Below are 17,956 nucleotides of genomic sequence, written 5' to 3'. Positions count from 1 at the left end.
CCTGCTCCTGATGCCTCTGGGACTGCCCACCCCAGGGCGCATCCCTGATGCCCGTCCCCACGTGGACAGACTGGAGCCCTGCAGGCTCAGGGCAGCCCATTCCCACTCAGTGAGGGAGGAATTTGGCCTTGCAGACCACCCACCCCATCCTCCCACAGGGTGCAGACTGCGATTCCAGCTCGGTTCCCCATTTTCCTCAAATGGAAGGGACACACAGCAGGATGGGCAGGGATGGATGCTCCCCCATCCCCGTCCCTCACTGTGGTTTCCCATCCCGGCTGCATTGGGCCGATGCCACACCCTCGTGTCCCCAGGAGCAGATTCCTGCCTTGCTCTGTGCATGTTGACAGCTCCCCTTCCACTGCCATGGAAAATACCTGTGGTTTGGAGAGGGGCTGGTGGGCCCAGCCTGCTGCAAGCAGGACCAAGCAATTACATTAATTCTTGGGGTGTTTTGGCCAGCATGGAGCCATCCACATCCACCATGGCAGGCACAGACCTGCCAACAGCTCCAGGCATGGCTCTGCCCACATGGAGCCTTCTGCATGCTGGTCGGGGTGCTGCCAAGAGCCTCTGGCACCAGCAGCCCTTCTGGTGGGAGCATCACTCATCCCCAGGTCCCTTTGGGATGCTGCCCCATATTGAGGAATTCTAGAGAAGCTTGTCCAAATTTTTAAGCTTACATAGACCTTATGTGGCTGTGCAGGGCCATAGCATAGTGCTGGGCTCCACCCTCAGTGCTGAGAACCATCTTATGGCTCTGGATGGCAGTGCTGGGGGACAGAAGGTGGTGTCCCCTGCACTTCCTATAGCTCAAGGCGCAGGTGGTCCCCTGGGGCTCACTCCAGGAGCAGGAGGCTGTGACCATGCTGAGCTCTTCTCCTTTTGGCATTCAGCATGCAGCCCAGATGGAGCAGAAGCAGAACGAGACGGAGAACAAGAAGGTGCATGGGGACGTGGTGAAATACGGCAGCGTCATACAGGTATGGGCGCCCCCAGGCTGCGCTGGTCGGCGGTTTGGTGGGAAAACACTCAGATCCAGCGACTGCAAGTCGGGCAGCTGCTGGGAAGGGGCTCAGAGTGACCTGCTGGAGGACCAGCCCTGGGACCTCACCCCGGTGGTTGCCTCCTCAGCTCCTGCACATGAAGAGCAACAAATACCTGACGGTGAACAAGCGGCTGCCGGCCCTGCTGGAGAAGAACGCCATGCGTGTGACGCTGGATGCCACCGGCAATGAGGGCTCCTGGCTCTTCATCCAACCCTTCTGGAAGCTGAGGAGCAACGGAGATAATGTGAGCGCAGGGCTGGAAATTCCCCCAGAGCAGAGGAGCTTTCGGTGTTGGCCCTGCCAGGGCTCACCTCCCTGCCGGGTGCCCATCTCATTTCTCTGTGCCCCGTTCCCATTTTGCTCCCCAGGTAGTTGTGGGAGACAAAGTCATCCTGAACCCCGTGAATGCCGGGCAGCCGCTGCACGCCAGCAACTATGAGCTCGCTGATAACGCAGGCTGCAAGGAGGTACGGGGCTGCCTGCAAAGGGCCTGGCTTGGAGGGCTTGCCTGCTTTTTCCTTTTCTCTTTTCTTCTTTCTTTTTCATTTCCCTCTCTGGGATCGTGACCTCATTCTCTTGCTCCTTAGGTGAACTCGGTCAATTGTAACACCAGCTGGAAAATCAACCTCTTCATGCAGTTCCGTGACCACATGGAGGAAGTGCTGAAGGGGGTAAGGAAGGAGGGTTGGCCACCGGCCATGGGGACACCATAGGGTCAGGGGACCCCACACTGGTCCCTCGTTGGGCATGACATGTGAATAGCTGCTTGGCTGTGAGACAAGGGCAGTATGCCTCGAGGATCTTGATTTATAGGAGAATTCATCACTTGGAGCACCTAAAAGTGTGCTGGGGATTTTAGTACCCACTGTCAGCAGGTACCCCAGAGGGCATCAGGTTCCCCTCTGCCTTCTTGTATTAAGTTGTCTCTTGAGGACAATTTGAGGCACGCACGGTGCCAGCAGTGTTTCTAGCCACAGGGACAGCTTTCAGCTGTTAAGCTGTGCAGCAGGGCTGGCTGCTGCCTGGGAAAGGAATTTTCCCTGCAGAGCTATTGTTCAGGTCGGAGGTCCTCCAGGAAGCAGCTGGATGGATATTGATTGTGAGGACCTTGCAGATCCCCATCCTCAGGCGCCCACTTATCCCTGGCTTCCTCTGCATCCTCCTGCTGGGGCATGAATGCCATGACAGCATTGGTGAGTGGAGCCTCTGCCCGCTCCAGAGATGCAAAGTGGAGATTTGCACCCCAGGGGAGTAGGAACAGAGAGAAGCAGCTTACACGAGTAAACAGAGTGAGGGCATTGCAGAGTAAGGTACCCCATGTCCCCACCACTCTGTGCATGTGCAACGTGCCTTCCCTCTGTTCAGAGGGTATAGGATGGGTAGGACTGCAAGAGCTGGCAGTGCTCTGCAGTGCTGGTGGTCCCACTGTGCTGCAACTGGGAGCTGCACTCTGCTCTGGGCCATGTGTGGGTGATCCCAGCCCCTTTGCAGGGCTATGGGGTCAGAGTAGGAGCTGCACTGGCTTGGAGGAGGTGAACCACAGCCACGGGGCACGGAGTGAATGCTGCCTCTGTGTCCTCACTGTCACATCCCGGTGCCAGGGGGACGTGGTGAGGCTCTTCCACGCCGAGCAGGAGAAGTTCCTGACCTGTGATGAGTACAAGGGCAAGCTGCACGTCTTCCTGCGCACCACCCTGCGGCAGTCGGCCACCTCGGCCACCAGCTCCAACGCCCTCTGGGAGGTGGAGGTGAGTGGGGCTGAGGGATCCAGGGCGATTTCATAGTGTAGGCTGCCCAAGAGACGAGCATCCCTTCAGCCCCTCGCTGGCTGTCTCGTGTCTGTGCCCAAGTTTATTGACTTGTGGGCATCTTTGAGGTAGGACGGGTTTCTGTCACTGGGGTGTTTGCTTGGGCAGCCCCACCCTGAACCCTCCTCTGCTCCTTCCAGGTGGTTCACCACGACCCGTGCCGAGGGGGGGCTGGGCACTGGAATGGCTTGTACCGCTTCAAGCACCTCGCCACAGGCAACTACCTGGCAGCAGAGGTAAGGGGATAAGCAGAGGGGTGCAGAAACATGCCCTGCCTTGAGAGGCTGCAAAAGCACCGTCCCTTAGAGCAGTGATGTCCTGCCTTGCCTTGTCCCCTCATGCCGTGACATGGGGACATTTGCAGGACAGCACCTGGCCCTGCTCCCGTTTGCTATTGCAGTGTTCTGCCCTCACAGGTAGAGATGCTGACACCGAGGCCATGAACGATGTTGGGGTTTGCCCATTTGTTAGGGATTGTCCCCTCCAAAATCTCCTGCCCTGCAGTGCAACATGCACTGCCAACATCACTGCTTCCGCTGCCTCCCTCTGGCCCCGGCACACAGAGCTGGGAGGTGGGGGGGTTGTCGGGGCTTTCCTCTGTTTGCTCACCCTGGGCCAAGCTGTCCCAGCACAACCTCGTGAGATGGAAGCGGGAGATAACTCATCCGGCTGTGTTTAACTCTTCCTGACCAAGTTTTGCCCTTCCTCATCCTCTGGTCCCCTCAGCTGGGATGCTGGGGGAGACATGGGCAAAATCTGAGCCTGGAAATGCCATCTGCCAGGTGGTTTTTGCTCCCATTTAATTGGCTCAAGGCCTCCTGATAGAGAAACAAAGGGGTTTCTGCACTAAAAGAATGTGGTTTATATGACTGCTGCCAGGGGAGCAGGGCTGTGCCTGGCGGTGCTGGGTGCATTCCATGCCAAAGGCAGGCAGCACTGCAAAAGATGACCAAAGGCAGTCACCCAGGGCCCCTTCTGCTGCTGGCAGTTCTGCCTCTGAAATGGCTGCTGAACTGGGGTGCTTTCAACCAAAAGGCATGCAGATGGCATCTGAGGAGGAAAGAAGATCTCCTCTAGGGTTGCACTGGCTTGCATTGCTCAGCGAGACCCCAACCTGGGACCTCGAGGGATTGCCAGCAGGAGCTCATCCTGCTGCAGTGCAGAGCCCCAGCTCTGAACCAGGGCTCAGCTTCTCCCTCTCCTCTCTCATGGGGCTGGAGCACTCTGCACTGGGATGGGTTCTGTCCTCCAGCCCCATCTGGGCAGGTTTCCTCTCCGCACTGTGATGAAGCAAGGCAGGAACCCCACACTCAGGGCTTTGGAGGGGCAGAGGGGGAGGGCTGATAGCTGTCTTTCATCTCCCTCTTTAACTTTTCAGGAAAACCCAAGTTATAAAGGAGACGTGGCTGAGCCCAAAGCAGCGCCCACGGTGAGCTGTGTGCAGCCTCGCTAGCAGAAATGCTGCTGCCGCTGCCTGAAACCACGCTGCCTCTTAGATTCTGCCTGAAAACAGGGAAATGCTCCAAAAGAGAGCCTGTGCCATGCTGCCGGGTCCCGCTTGGTGGCTGCCCCACTGCAGGGCTGCCCAGGAGAGCACCCCGCATCCCGCACCGTAGAGTAGCATCCCAATGTCCTGCTTGCGAGGGGACCCCAACCACATCTGTTGGAGGGGTCCCAGTGCATGTTGGATCACCAGGCCACGGGGGTGTGCAAACGAAGCGCTGGTAGAAGAGCGATTTTGGGCTTGCAGGGGGTTTTTCTCATTGGCCTTAGTGAGGTTTGGAGAAGGGGTGGCCTTGCACCGTGCATGTGCTCCCGCAGCCCCTCCTTCGTCTCTGCGCTGTGAGGCTCAGCCCAGCATCCAAGCAAAAGCTTCTGCTCTGAGCATTGCTGCTGCGTGTCCTCCACTGCCATGTGTGCAGGGAGGCCGGGCTCAGTGGGGCAGTCACCCTACGCCGGGCTCAGAGCCACTTTCCCCGCTGTAGGGGGGGAGCAGCCGCTCCAGCCGCAGGAACACCGGGGAGAAGATCAAGTACCGGCTGGTGGCCGTGCCTCACGGGAACGACATCGCCTCCCTCTTCGAGCTGGACCCCACCACGCTGCAGAAGACGGATTCCTTCGTCCCGCGGTACGTGAGCATGTGCCAGCATGGAGGGGTTGAAATAAGGAGGGAGGGTTAATTGTGTGCTGTGCTGGGGCCCGTTCTGCTCCTGGAGGGGCTTTGCTGGGTGCGCTCACCGAGGCGCGGTGCCGTTTGCAGGAATTCGTACGTGCGGCTTCGCCACCTCTGCACCAACACCTGGATCCAGAGCACCAACGTGCCCATTGACATTGACGAGGAGAGACCCATCCGCCTCATGGTGCGGCCCTGTGCCCTCCTTCCATGCACACATTTATCCCCCTGCTCCTTCCTTCTTCCCTCCTGGCTTTACCCAGTGGCTCCCCTGGCTTCATCTGGGGACTGAGGTACCCTGATGGGCACCAGTCCGCAGGCTTCCCCAGCACCCAGAGCCCATCCTACTCCTTCCGGGAGGGACAAACTGTGTCCCTGATGTCATCTGGGTGGGTTGCAGCTGATGGTGACACTCAGCACAGCCCTACCTGTGTGACACTGCTTCTCTGTTCCTTCCCAGCTGGGCACGTGTCCCACCAAAGAAGACAAAGAAGCATTTGCCATTGTCTCCGTGCCTGTGTCTGAGATCCGGGACCTGGACTTTGCCAACGATGCCAGCTCAATGCTGGCCAACGTGGTGGAGAAGATGAACGAAGGTTTTCTTAGCCAGAATGACCGGAGGTAAAAAAATAATAAAAGGAAAGTCATTTTCCCGTGGAAATGGGGCCATGCCGGGGTCCTCCAGCATCGCTGTGGGATGGGGCCCCTGACTGGATCTTGGTGCCAGCGCTGCATTTGCTTTCCTGCCCGCAACCCAAATCCACGCCTGCTTCTCCCAGGGGTCCGGCAAGGAAATCAGATAACACTGCAGACCCACTCTGGCCCCTCCTTTGCTGCTAGAAAAATAAGCGGGAGGCTGGGAGATGGCCCCATGATAGGGGCAGCCCTGTTAGTCACGGTGTTATTTTTAGGTGGGTGGGTTCTTGGTGTTTCCTGCACAAACAGAGATACTCTGCGGGATGGAGCGAGCTGCTGCCGCCCTGCCAGCCCACTGCTTTGCAGTGCTTGCTGTGATTGTGACTCAAGGGGCAGAAGACATACACACAAAACTCCAGCCATGAATCACGAGCAGAAGCCTGTGGTGTTTAGCCTGGAACCTGAGTCACAACAATAATTTCCTTAGGAAGCACAGGGGCTGCAAAATCTCATGGTTGAGGGCAGCTGCTGGCCTCTAGTAGACGGGGAGGATCAACCAGCAGTGTCCTGAGCCCTGGACTTTTTGGCCCTACACAATGTGCCAGCGGCATTGCGGAGAGCTGAGTGTGGGTGGGGTGTGCAAGTGGCCCCCCTGACTGGAGGGTCCCACCACCGTGCTGTGCGCCTTTCCAGGTTTGTGATCCAGCTGCTGGAGGACTTGGTGTTCTTCGTCAGCGATGTCCCAAACAACGGCCAGAATGTGCTGGACATTGTGGTCACCAAACCCAACCGGGAGAGGCAGAAGCTCATGAGGGAGCAGAACATCCTGAAGCAGGTGAGTGGTGCTGGGGCTGTGCACCCAAGCAAGGCTGAGGTCCTCAGCGGCCCCCTGCCCTGCCCTGGACCATGATGGAGGCTGGGTCTCCAAAAAAGCCCATGGAGGAAGTGGCACTCGTCTCCAGTTCACACCCTTGTGTTGCACCAAGCCCTCTTGGGAAGGCAGTGGGAAGGCATGGAAGGCAGTGTGGAAGGCATGCAGCACTTATCTCTGCTTTTGGACAGATCTTTGGGATCCTGAAAGCCCCCTTCAAGGACAAAGGTGGGGAGGGGCCCCTGGTGCGGCTGGAGGAGCTGTCAGACCAGAAGAATGCTCCCTACCAGTACATGTTCCGACTGTGCTACCGTGTGCTCCGGCACTCCCAGGAAGACTATCGCAAGAACCAGGTGGGTTAGGGGTAACAGGAAGAGCCCCCATCCCACCTATGTGTTGCACAGCTCTGGGGGGCTTAAGAGGTCTTAGTGGGGCGGTAAGGGCATGGACAGACCCTGATGTGAAGCCTTGTGTGCTCACCACTCCTCTGCTCACTCCAGGAGCACATAGCCAAGCAGTTTGGCATGATGCAATCCCAGATCGGCTATGACATCCTGGCCGAGGACACCATCACAGCCTTGCTGCACAACAACCGCAAGCTGCTGGAGAAGCACATCACCAAGACCGAGGTGGAGACCTTTGTCAGCCTGGTGCGCAAGAACCGTGAGCCACGGTGCGTGTCCTGCCCCCCAGCCCAGAGGGCTTTGTGCAGCATGGCGGTGGGTTGTGCTGGAGCAGGCTGGAGGGAGGGCCAGTGGACCCCCCTTTCACAGCGAGCTGTTCCTGCCCTGCTCTCATTCCCAGGTTTTTGGACTACCTCTCGGACCTGTGTGTGTCCAACCACATCGCCATCCCCGTCACCCAGGAGTTGATCTGCAAGTGTGTGCTGGACCCAAAGAACAGCGACATCCTCATCAAAACAGAGTGAGTAGCCCAGCAGAGAGATTTCCGTGGCTGAGTTTCAGCGCCTGCCCCTGCCTGCTGCCAGCTCTCACGGTGTCCCTGTAAATCCCATAGTACCCCCATCACCCCTCGAGGTGCTGTATCCATAGGAGCACCGCCAAGTTTGCTCCTTCCCCACTGCAGGCTGAGGCCGGTGAAGGAGATGTCCCAGACCCACGAGTACCTGAGCATCGAGTACTCAGAGGAGGAGGTCTGGCTCACCTGGACAGATAAAAACAATGACCACCATGAGAAAAGCATCCGGCAGCTGGCACAGGAGGCCCGGGCTGGCAATGCCCATGATGAGAACGTCCTCAGCTACTACAGGTGGCAATCCCATGGTATCTTCTCCCCAGACAGGGTGAGGACATAAGGGTTGCATGGCCTCACTCTCTCCCATTCATCTCCATGCAGGTACCAGCTGAAGCTCTTTGCCCGCATGTGTCTGGACCGCCAATACTTGGCCATCAAGGAGATCTCCCAGCAGCTGGGCGTGGACCTGATCTTCCTCTGCATGGCGGATGAAATGCTGCCCTTCGATCTCCGAGCGTCCTTCTGCCACCTCATGCTACACGTGCACGTGGACAGGGACCCTCAGGAGCTGGTGATGCCCGTGAAGTTTGCACGGCTCTGGACTGAGATCCCCACCGCCATCACTATCAAAGAGTGAGACACGCCGGGTCTCGCTGCAGCTTTGAGGGAGATGGGATGGCAGGTGCCATCCTCTGTAGGGACTGGATAGGCTCCAGCAGGGACTGGGAGGGGGGCGCCTTCCCGACCGCTCACTGCCCTGTGCTCACCTTGCTGTCTCCCCACGCAGCTACGACTCCAACCTCAACGCCTCGCGTGACGACAAGAAAAACAAGTTTGCCAGCACCATGGAGTTTGTGGAGGACTACCTCAACAACGTGGTGAGCGAAGCGGTGCCCTTTGCCAACGAGGAGAAGAACAAGCTCACCTTCGAGGTGCGAGAGCTGCCGGTGTTGTGGCACGCTGTAGGATGTGGCATTGGCCATGGCAGCCATCGGCCTCATCCAGACCTTGTGGCTGCCTCTGTGACATCCCATGTTTGTTCCTCCCACTCATACCTGAGCACAGCAAGGTCTGGAGTTGCCTTGTCCTTCCCCAGGTCGTCAGCCTTGCCCACAACCTCATCTACTTTGGCTTCTACAGCTTCAGTGAGCTGCTGCGCCTGACACGCACACTGCTGGGCATCATCGACTGCGTCCAAAACCCCCAGCTGATGATGCAGGCGGTCTACAGTGATGAGGTGACAGGTGAGTCCCTGCTCCAAAGGCAGGCACGGTCCCAGGACAAGGTGGCTTCTGCCCAGTGCTATCCAGTTTGGGCTGCAGGGAAAAAAGCCACCCATTTGATCACATGGAAACTTGGGCTGAGGCCGAAATGAGTCTTTGTCATCCATTGGCAAGTCCTGTCAAGCCCTTGGCCATGGCAGAGAAATAGCCAGTCCTTCCTGCTCATTCTCTGGTTAACACCCATAGTGTTTTCCAGTCTAAGTGGGTCTTTCTGTTGGTCCTCTCCCACCTCCCTTTCCGTCTGCCTTAACTCTGCAGGGAAGAATGTGAGGAGGTCAATCCAGGGCGTTGGACAGATGATGTCCACGATGGTGCTGAGCAGGAAACAGTCTATCTTCAGCCCTCCGAGCCTCAGTGCTGGCTCTGCCCCAGAGCCCGTGGACAGAGGGAGGAGCGTCGAAAATGAGAACATTGTGGTGATGGAGACCAAGCTGAAGATCCTGGAGATCTTGCAGGTAGGAGGAGAAGCATCGTGAGCTCCAAGCAAGGGGATCAGGGAGACATGGTTTTCTGATGCAAAGAAGCAGATGACATGATGAGAGGACTCACTTTTGCTTTCTTCCCTCTCTGCTGCTGCCAGTTCATCCTGAATGTACGGCTGGACTACAGGATTTCCTACCTGCTTTCCGTCTTCAAGAAAGAGTTTGTGGAAGTCTACCCCATGCAGGACAGTGCGGCTGATGGGACGGCTCCAGCCTTTGACTCCACAAGTAACTCTTCCCTTTGCTCCTGGTACACCCAGGGACCCCAAGGGGACAGTTCCAGCAGTTCTCCATTCACTGGCAGGGAGTTGGGGGATTGGGGTTTGTGCAGGGTGGATGAGGAGTCTCATGTCCACCACGGGTGTTTGGACTGTGGTTTGCAAGGAGCTGGGCCGGCACCTGCAGGGATTCTGTCAGTGCACAGGGATCATGTTGGTCTCCCCATTTCTCTTTCTTCTCCCTTCAGCTGCAGCAATGAACTTGGACCGGATCGGCGAGCACGCGGAGGCCATGTTTGGTGTGGGGTGAGTCCCTGCCCCTGGTGCACAGTTAACCTGGCTGGAGGGCTCTTCCCTCTCCTGCCCATATTTGCTGCTGGGGCTGAGAGCTGCAGGTGATGAGGAAGATGAAGCTCTGAAGGCCCATGCAGCTGTCCCATCTGCCCTGTGAGGTGACAGAGTGCACACGAGCTCCCACATGGCTGCTAACACAAGCACGTTTGTCCTGGCTCCAGGAAGACGAGCAGCATGCTGGAGGTGGACGACGAGGGAGGGAGGATGTTCCTGCGGGTGCTGATCCACCTGACCATGCATGACTACCCACCGCTCATCTCCGGCTCCTTGCAGCTCCTCTTTAAGCATTTCAGCCAGAGGCAGGAGGTCTTGCATACCTTCAAGCAGGTAACCCTGGAGAGGCTGCATCTGATGGCCTCTTTGCTTTGGGAGGAGATCCAGGCGAGGAGGGGAGTGGGGTTCATGCCCCAAACCAGCTGCACAGGGAAGTCCCTGGGAATGTCACTGCAGGTTCAGCTCCTGATCTCAGCCCAGGACGTGGAGAACTACAAGGTGATCAAGTCAGAGCTGGACAAACTGCGCACCATGGTGGAGAAATCGGAGCTGTGGGTGGACAAGAAAGGCAGCGTGAAAGGTGACAGCAATGTGGATGGGAACAAGAAAGAGAAGAAAGAGGTGAGAGCTGTGAGCAATACTTGGAACCAGGGTGGAGAGGAGCTGGGGACAGACCTCTCGATGGAGCATGCACAGTGCTCTGGGAAGAGGAGGGCAGAGAGGGTGCTGTCACTCCCCAGGATTTGGGGAGCTGTGGTGGGACCCTGATGCCATTTCTGTCCCCTTGCAGCACACTGCTGATGAAGAGGTCATTGCTCCAGGAGAGAAGAGCAGCGAGAACTATCAGATAGTCAAGGGGGTAAGGAAAACCACAAGCTATCCCCAGGGCTGGCTGGAGCATCAGTGAGAAGGGAGAGAGGGGAACTGTGGGGAACTTCTGATCTCCTCGATGGTTCAATTGAAATGAGTCCAAGCCAGGGCTTGTTCCTGCCAGCTCAGCACACGAGGAGCCCATTAAGTCCCTGGGTTTGCACATGAGACTTACCCTGGTGACAGTGGAGGGGAGGGGGCTGGTGTTGAGTACAAACACTCTGCTTTACACTTTAAGAAAGATTTCTGAGTGGGATGCTGTGATCTGTGAGCGATACCCAGAGCTGGGCGTGAAGGAAACATCTGGGCTTATGATGGGCACATCTGGGTTTCTAGCAGGTCCCCAGGGCTGGTGGCCATCCTGATGGGCTCCCAGGCTCAGTTCCCCTTTGGCCTTTGTCCTTCTGTCCCCAGATCCTGGAGCGGCTGAATAAGATGTGCGGGGTTGGAGAGCAAGTGCGCAAGAAGCAGCAGCGCCTGCTGAAGAACATGGATGCCCACAAAGTGATGCTGGATCTGCTGCAGATCCCTTATGAGAAGGTGGGGGACAGAAGCCAACTGGTCTCAAAGTGCATGGAGCAAAGGGTGGGGACATGGGGACATCCTACATGGCTGAGTCCTGCGGCTGGGCAACCTGCTCCTCTTCTCCATCTCTCACCAACCCTGAGTGTTTGCCCTCTCTGCCCTTCCTCAGGGTGATGCCAAGATGATGGAGATCCTCAAGTTCACCCATCAGTTCCTGCAGAAGTTTTGTGCTGGCAATCAGGAAAACCAGGCTCTGCTGCACAAACACCTCAACCTGTTCCTGACCCCAGGGGTAAGGAGAGGAGACTGAAGGACTTTGGTATCGCTCCTGGGGTTGAGAGCAGGAGATAGAAAAACCAGGAGAAGACACCTGGAGGAGGCAGGACCAGGACAGGAGGGGAGGCTGTGCCTCACAGCCCCCAGCCTCACTCTATCCCCCTGGTCCCACAGCTCCTGGAGGCTGAGACAATGCAGCACATCTTCCTCAACAACTACCAGCTCTGCTCAGAGATCAATGAGACGGTGCCACAGCACTTCATCCACTGCGTGGCCACCCATGGCCGCCATGTGCAGTACCTGGACTTCCTGCACACCATCATCAAGGCTGAGGGCAAGTACGTCAAGAAGTGTCAGGACATGATCATGACCGAGGTGAGCACCTCTTCTGCTCGTGGGTTGTAAGCACAGGGCATAGCTCCTAGGAGGAGCATGGTTATCTTCTCCTTTGGGCAAGAGCCTTCTCAACCACATGGTGATTCCTCCCTGGAGTTGGAAGAAGTATCTCTAAGAGATGCAAGGTCTGAGAGCCAATAACCACTTTGGGGTCCTACAGGTTGTGATTTTTGATTGCGCTGCAAACACCCAGTTTTCCCCATAAACACACAAGCCTTTCACCTCACCCTGGGTGCTCCATCTCATCACCCCAGTGCAGAAGATGTCATTGTGAGGTTTCTCATCCTTCTCTGGAGCAGTGACTGGTGACTCTTCCCAACAGCTCACCAATGCTGGGGACGACGTGGTTGTTTTCTACAATGACAAGGCATCGCTGGCCACCCTGCTGGAGATGATGACGGCAGCCAGGGATGGGGTGGAGGAGAACAGCCCACTGATGTACCACATCTCATTGGTGGACCTGCTGGCTGCGTGCGCTGAGGGCAAGAACGTCTACACCGAGATCAAGTGTACATCCCTGCTGCCCTTGGAGGACGTGGTGCGGGTGGTGACCCACGAGGACTGCATCACAGAGGTAAGGGCTGCCGGGTGAGGGGGGTGTTGGTGGCTCTGTTCTGTTTTCTATTCCTCTGATGGTGCCTGCACCCCACTCCCTCCCTCCCCGGCAGGTGAAGATGGCCTATGTGAACTTTGTCAACCACTGCTACGTGGACACGGAGGTGGAGATGAAAGAGATCTACACCAGCAATCACATCTGGACTCTCTTTGAGAACTTCACCCTGGACATGGCCCAGGTGCGTGGGTCGGGCTGGGCACGAGGGACATGGCAGCAATGGCTGCTGCATTCCACGGGGACAGCTTGGTGTCACCAAAGCTCCCTTGGCAAACAGGGGGCATGGGCACAACAGGGACTTCTGCAGCCACACTATGGGCTGGGGAGCAGCACTCTGGCATAGACCCAGAAGCTGTGTCACCACCCATGCCCCCTGGCTCAGCAAGGTCCCAGCAGCACTGTGTGCCAGCAGTGTACAGCTGTGCTTGCTCACCTGGTCCCGATGCCATCAGCATCTTCCCTTCTCCTCACAGATGTGCAAAAAGCGAGAGAAGCGCCTTCCAGACCCCACTCTGGAGAAGTACGTGCTGACGGTGGTGCTGGACACCATCAATGCATTCTTCAGCTCTCCATTCTCAGAGAACAGCACCTCACTGCAGGTAATGGGGTGTTGCATAGCCATGCCATGCATGGAGCGAGCAAAGGGCTCACCCTTTGGGAAAAGGAGTCTGTACTGATACAGAGCTGCCCATTCTCTCCTTCAGACCCACCAGACCATTGTGGTGCAGCTTCTCCAGTCCACCATGAGGCTGTTGGAGTGCTCCTGGCTGCAGCAGCAGCACAAGAGCTCAGTGGAGGCCTGCATCCGAACGCTGGCGATGGTTGGTAAGGAGCTGTGCCGGAGGGATGCTCTGCTCCCTGCCTGCCAGAGGGATGCAGCTGCTCTGGCTGCTTCTGCTCCAGCAGCAGGCAAGAGCCATCATCCCTACTGCAGCCATGGCAGGGTGCCCTTGGGGAGGCTGTCTGCTGGGAGCAGGGAGGTTTGGCTCTGGGATGTGCCTTTTGAGCTTGGTGTTATGTGTCCGGTTTGGCCAGAGGAGAGCTGAAGCTTGGGCTTGGTTGGGGAATTCCTGGTGTGTCCTTGCTGGTGCAGGGCCCAGAAAGAAAGCTGGCATTTTTGGCAGCTTTCCCTCGCCAGGACTTTGCCCTCAGCCTGCCTGCAGCTGCCTGACTCAGGACAAGCACTGAGTCACCACGTGGAAAGCATTGCGTGCTGGTTAGATGCTGGGTGGAGGCACTGGCCGGAGACGTAGGATTCCCCTTTGTAATTGCAGCCTCTCTGCACTGGGCTTTTCCAACTGAAAACCAGAGGCGGTGCCTCCTCCCACCCCATGGGCAGCAGGGGCTGTAGGCAATGGGTGCTGCACTGGGGAGAGATGGGTAGAAGTACCACAGCCCCCACCAGCCTGGAGGGCTTTTCTCTTGTATTTTATTCATATCTTCTTCACTGTAAATGAAGAGCGGGTGAAGGGGTGCCCAACCCGGGGCTGTGCAGTAGCTGATGTGGCAGCTGATAGCTCATGGCTGTCCCCAAACCCTTCCCCCTGTCCCGCAGCCAAGAGCCGCTCCATCGCGCTGCCCATGGACCTGGATGCCCACGTCAGCTCCCTGCTCAACAGCAGCTCCACCAGTACCGTGCAGAGGAACACGTCCAGCTACAAGACGGCCACGCGGACCTTCCCCCGCGTCTCCACCACCCCCAACCAGTGGGACTACAAGAACATCATAGAGAAGCTGCAGGTATGGGGCTGTGTGACAGCAGGAAGGTGTGGGCATTGCAAAGTCCCTGTCCCGTGCTTTTGTCTCCATGGCATGCGCTGACCTAAAGGTGTGCGCTGTGGTTTGTAGGACATCATTAATGCCCTGGAGGACCGCTTGAAACCACTTGTGGAGGCTGAACTGTCCGTGCTGGTGGATGTCCTCCACCGGCCAGAGCTGCTCTTCATGGAGGGCACGGAGGCGTATCAGCGATGTGAGAGCGGAGGTTTCCTGTCCAAGTGAGGATGCTTTGCAGTTGCCGTGGGGTTTTTGGGATGGGTTGGGGACCTGCATCTTCTGTGGGTTGTGCATCCTGATGTGCGCCTGCAGAGTGGAGGGGCGGTGGGAAGGTGCCCCTGGGGACTTCCTTGTCCTCTTGGCTGTGTGATGGTGACTCTTGCTGTGCATGGCCAGGCTGGTGCAGCACACCAAGGACCTGATGGAGACGGAGGAGAAGCTGTGCATCAAAGTGTTACGGACGCTGCAGCAGATGCTGGTGAAGAGGAACAAGTACGGTGAGAGGGTGAGCACCGCAGCACTATGGCATGTCCCCAGCCCCACTGCTCAGCTGGCAGCTCCCTGCTCACTGCAGCCCGCGGGCACTCAGCCTTGTTCTGTTCCATCGCTGGCGTTGGGAGCCTCATGACGTTTATTTGTCTTGGCAGGGCAACCTGCTGCGAAAAATGCTCCTGAACAATTACCTGCAGAACAAGAAGTCCAGCTCCAAAGGGGAAATTGTGGATGCTGCTGGAGGAGGTGAGTGCCCCTCTCCTGCACCTTCCGTGTCTTTCTGTGCTGCTCAGGCACGCCTTGAATGCCTGGTTCCAAAACGTGGTGGGATCACACCGACGGATGGTCTCTGTGCCCCCACCTCTATGGGAGAGAGAAGAAAGGATGGGCCTGGTAGTGAGCTAGCTGTGCTTATTTTCCTTCACCACTACAGCATCACATCCGTCTGTGTCCTCTCCTGCAGGCCAGGACCAGGACTGGTCTGCTATTGCCGCTGTCCAGTGCCGGCTGGACCGAGAAGGAGCCACCAAGCTGGTGGCTGACCTCATCATGAACACCAAGAACGAGAAGATCTTCCAGGAGAGCATCCTGCTCGCCATTCGGCTGCTGGACGGGGGCAACACCGAGATCCAGGTGCCTGTGGTGGCCATGAGTCCATGGGATGGTTTATGTGTGCATTGTGAAGGTCCCAGTATGGGGAGGATGGGTGCAGAGCAATCCTCGGTCCCTGGTTGGCCTCTGGGCAGCAGACTTTGCCAACATTTGGATTGCATATGTTTGCTCACCATCTGGGGGAGGAACTACAGACATTTCTCTGTTTCCGAGTTTTCCAGCTCGGTGACTGGCTGAAGCTCAGGGCTGGATGCCAGAAGGGGCAGGTTGTTGCTGACTGTTTCTGGAGTAATGCTGATGCCCTCTGCTGGGTATCACAAAAATGACTCAGAGTTGCAGCTCTCCGTTGATAACTTGTAGGTTATCTTGAATTCTTTATCACAGGGAAGCCAACAAACTGCACGTGCAAAAACCTGTGGGGTTCCAAGATTGCAGCTGCTGTAACTGCTGCTTGCTCTGTCCCTAGCCCTGCTGTGCATAAAGGAGAGGAATAGGCACAGGGCACGCTGCACCCCTGTAAATCCAGAAGATTGCAATGCCAAGGGCATGGAAAGTAAAGGATTTAGGGAGATGAAGGGAAGAGTCTGAAAACAGACCTTCCTGCTAGGCTATCCCGAGGTCAGGAGTGCCTCAGGCTACCAAACCATAGGGGTGGGCTGGGGTGGAGACCAACTGCTTTGTGCTTCCTCCTCCCAGAAATCATTTTACAACCTGATGACGAGCGACAAGAAGTCCGAGAAGTTCTTCAAAGTTTTGCACGACCGGATGAAGAAAGCTCAGCAAGAGACCAAGTCGACCGTGTCTGTGAACATGAGTGACATTGGGAACAAACCTCGTGAGGACAAAGATGAGCCTGACCCTGGCACCAAAGGTATGGGGCCGTGTCCTCCCAGAAAGGCCAATGCCTGCCTTGTGGGACAGCCTGATGCTAATGGGGTTGGGTTGCCCATAGGACGAGGAGAGACCTTCATGATGCCTGGCACCCCCTCCCGATACCCGCTGGCCTTGGGGTTTCGGAAGGGCCATGATACCGGGGAGCAGGGGCAGAACAATGAGATGGGGGTGACGGTCCTGATTATGGAGCCCATCCTGCGATTCCTCCAACTGCTGTGTGAGAACCACAACCGAGACCTTCAGGTTGGTGCTGGGGGCTGCTGGGGGCTGCGGCAGAAGCCATAGGGCTGGAATGTGGGATGGATGGGTTCTGCCTCCACTGAGTCCAAACAGGCATTGCACTGGCCACTCTGTGCCTCAGCTTCCTATGGATATAACCACCACTCTCTATGGATATAACTTTGCTCGGTATTCTGGAAGGAGCCAATCAGGGCACTCCTGTGTCCATGGGAGCAGGTGCTGCTCTTGAGGGGTCTGCACACACTATAGGGATGGCCCTGGGCTCGATTCTCCTTCTCTGGAGGAGATGCTGGGAGTGGGGTCAGGACCTGCTTCAGGCTCGTAACTGCAGGCTTTGCACAACAGAACTTCCTGCGGTGCCAAAACAACAAGACCAACTACAACCTGGTGTGTGAGACGCTGCAGTTCCTTGACATCATGTGTGGCAGCACCACGGGCGGGCTGGGGCTGCTGGGCCTCTACATCAATGAGTACAACGTGGCCCTCATCACCCAGACCCTGGAGACCCTGACCGAGTACTGCCAAGGGCCCTGCCATGAGAACCAGGTCTGTGGTGTTGCTGTGGGTCTGCACTGTTCCTGAGGCATTTCACCATCCATCAGCGTGCCCAAGGGGGCATTTTGGGGGAATGCATGGACAGCAGCAGGGATAGGGCCAGTTTTGGGATTCAGGGTGTGAAGAAGAGCAGAGCTTGGGGAGCAGGGGTACCCCATGGTGCACAGGGATGGTGTGTGGGTTTTGAGCTACTGCTGGGCTGGGTAATATAGTGCTTAAATAATGCTGTGTTGGAAACGGTGTCGTTGCCAGGAAGGGAAGGGGCTTAGGGCTTCTGGTTCAGTGCTGTAGGCAAGGCACCATTTTGGAGCTGTGTTGGATGGTGAAGCTGGGAAGGATGGCAGCATCTATAGGACAAAACATTGCCTTGCTCCCGTAGAGCTGCATCGTGACCCACGAGTCCAACGGGATTGACATCATCACAGCCCTCATCCTCAATGACATCAGCCCCCTCTGCAAGTACCGGATGGACCTGGTCCTGCAGCTGAAGGTGGGCAGAGCCCAGGACTGGGTTGTGTGGCACGTGTGCGAGCTCCCTGTTTGCTGGGCTGAGCTGTGGGGTGAGACGGGCACTGGGTGTGCATCAGGTCTTACATACATGAGCTGGGACGGGGCTGGTGCATTTCCACCACAGAAGGTTTGGATGCCTTTAGCACAGGGGCATTTATGACTGACTGTGATGCAGGGGATTTCTGCCCACGCTGAGGTCCTGGGCAGAGCAATGTATAGCTCCTCTCAGCAAGGACTTCTCCCTACCAGGACAACGCCTCCAAACTCCTCTTGGCCCTCATGGAGAGCAGACACGACAGCGAGAACGCCGAGCGGATCCTCATCAGCCTCCGCCCGCAGGAACTGGTAAGGGCT

At 57.0% G+C, this 17,956-nt stretch overlaps 1 protein-coding gene across 4 annotated transcripts in view; it reads left to right on the top strand.

The window, feature by feature from the left end:
* ITPR3 (inositol 1,4,5-trisphosphate receptor type 3) overlaps positions 1-17,956 on the top strand; it is a 39,988-nt gene that overhangs the window by 11,231 nt on the left and 10,801 nt on the right. For 2 of the 4 annotated variants that reach the window (XM_015298988.4, XM_015298987.4), the window contains 40 exons: positions 897-983; positions 1,135-1,293; positions 1,418-1,516; positions 1,637-1,720; positions 2,651-2,797; positions 2,998-3,093; positions 4,236-4,286; positions 4,843-4,985; positions 5,118-5,217; positions 5,491-5,651; positions 6,360-6,501; positions 6,729-6,890; positions 7,038-7,210; positions 7,342-7,461; positions 7,624-7,806; positions 7,894-8,145; positions 8,300-8,444; positions 8,609-8,756; positions 9,054-9,250; positions 9,376-9,505; positions 9,744-9,801; positions 10,011-10,176; positions 10,300-10,464; positions 10,634-10,702; positions 11,128-11,253; positions 11,408-11,530; positions 11,689-11,889; positions 12,233-12,484; positions 12,579-12,704; positions 12,997-13,122; positions 13,228-13,348; positions 14,079-14,263; positions 14,372-14,520; positions 14,696-14,804; positions 14,947-15,037; positions 15,255-15,424; positions 16,100-16,540; positions 16,883-17,083; positions 17,472-17,582; positions 17,852-17,947. In XM_015298988.4, coding sequence (XP_015154474.2) covers positions 897-983; positions 1,135-1,293; positions 1,418-1,516; positions 1,637-1,720; positions 2,651-2,797; positions 2,998-3,093; positions 4,236-4,286; positions 4,843-4,985; positions 5,118-5,217; positions 5,491-5,651; positions 6,360-6,501; positions 6,729-6,890; positions 7,038-7,210; positions 7,342-7,461; positions 7,624-7,806; positions 7,894-8,145; positions 8,300-8,444; positions 8,609-8,756; positions 9,054-9,250; positions 9,376-9,505; positions 9,744-9,801; positions 10,011-10,176; positions 10,300-10,464; positions 10,634-10,702; positions 11,128-11,253; positions 11,408-11,530; positions 11,689-11,889; positions 12,233-12,484; positions 12,579-12,704; positions 12,997-13,122; positions 13,228-13,348; positions 14,079-14,263; positions 14,372-14,520; positions 14,696-14,804; positions 14,947-15,037; positions 15,255-15,424; positions 16,100-16,540; positions 16,883-17,083; positions 17,472-17,582; positions 17,852-17,947 — 5,865 coding nt within the window. The remainder of the gene's footprint in view (positions 1-896; positions 984-1,134; positions 1,294-1,417; positions 1,517-1,636; positions 1,721-2,650; positions 2,798-2,997; positions 3,094-4,235; positions 4,287-4,842; positions 4,986-5,117; positions 5,218-5,490; positions 5,652-6,359; positions 6,502-6,728; positions 6,891-7,037; positions 7,211-7,341; positions 7,462-7,623; positions 7,807-7,893; positions 8,146-8,299; positions 8,445-8,608; positions 8,757-9,053; positions 9,251-9,375; positions 9,506-9,743; positions 9,802-10,010; positions 10,177-10,299; positions 10,465-10,633; positions 10,703-11,127; positions 11,254-11,407; positions 11,531-11,688; positions 11,890-12,232; positions 12,485-12,578; positions 12,705-12,996; positions 13,123-13,227; positions 13,349-14,078; positions 14,264-14,371; positions 14,521-14,695; positions 14,805-14,946; positions 15,038-15,254; positions 15,425-16,099; positions 16,541-16,882; positions 17,084-17,471; positions 17,583-17,851; positions 17,948-17,956) is intronic. The other 2 variants (XM_418035.8, XM_046904148.1) reach the window with 2 other exon arrangements.

Source organism: Gallus gallus, chromosome 26, assembly GCF_016699485.2.
Source record: "Gallus gallus isolate bGalGal1 chromosome 26, bGalGal1.mat.broiler.GRCg7b, whole genome shotgun sequence".
Taxonomy (NCBI): Eukaryota; Metazoa; Chordata; class Aves; order Galliformes; family Phasianidae; genus Gallus; species Gallus gallus.
The sequence above is the reverse complement of the archived record's forward strand: the minus strand, read 5'-3'. Positions and strand labels throughout refer to the sequence as shown.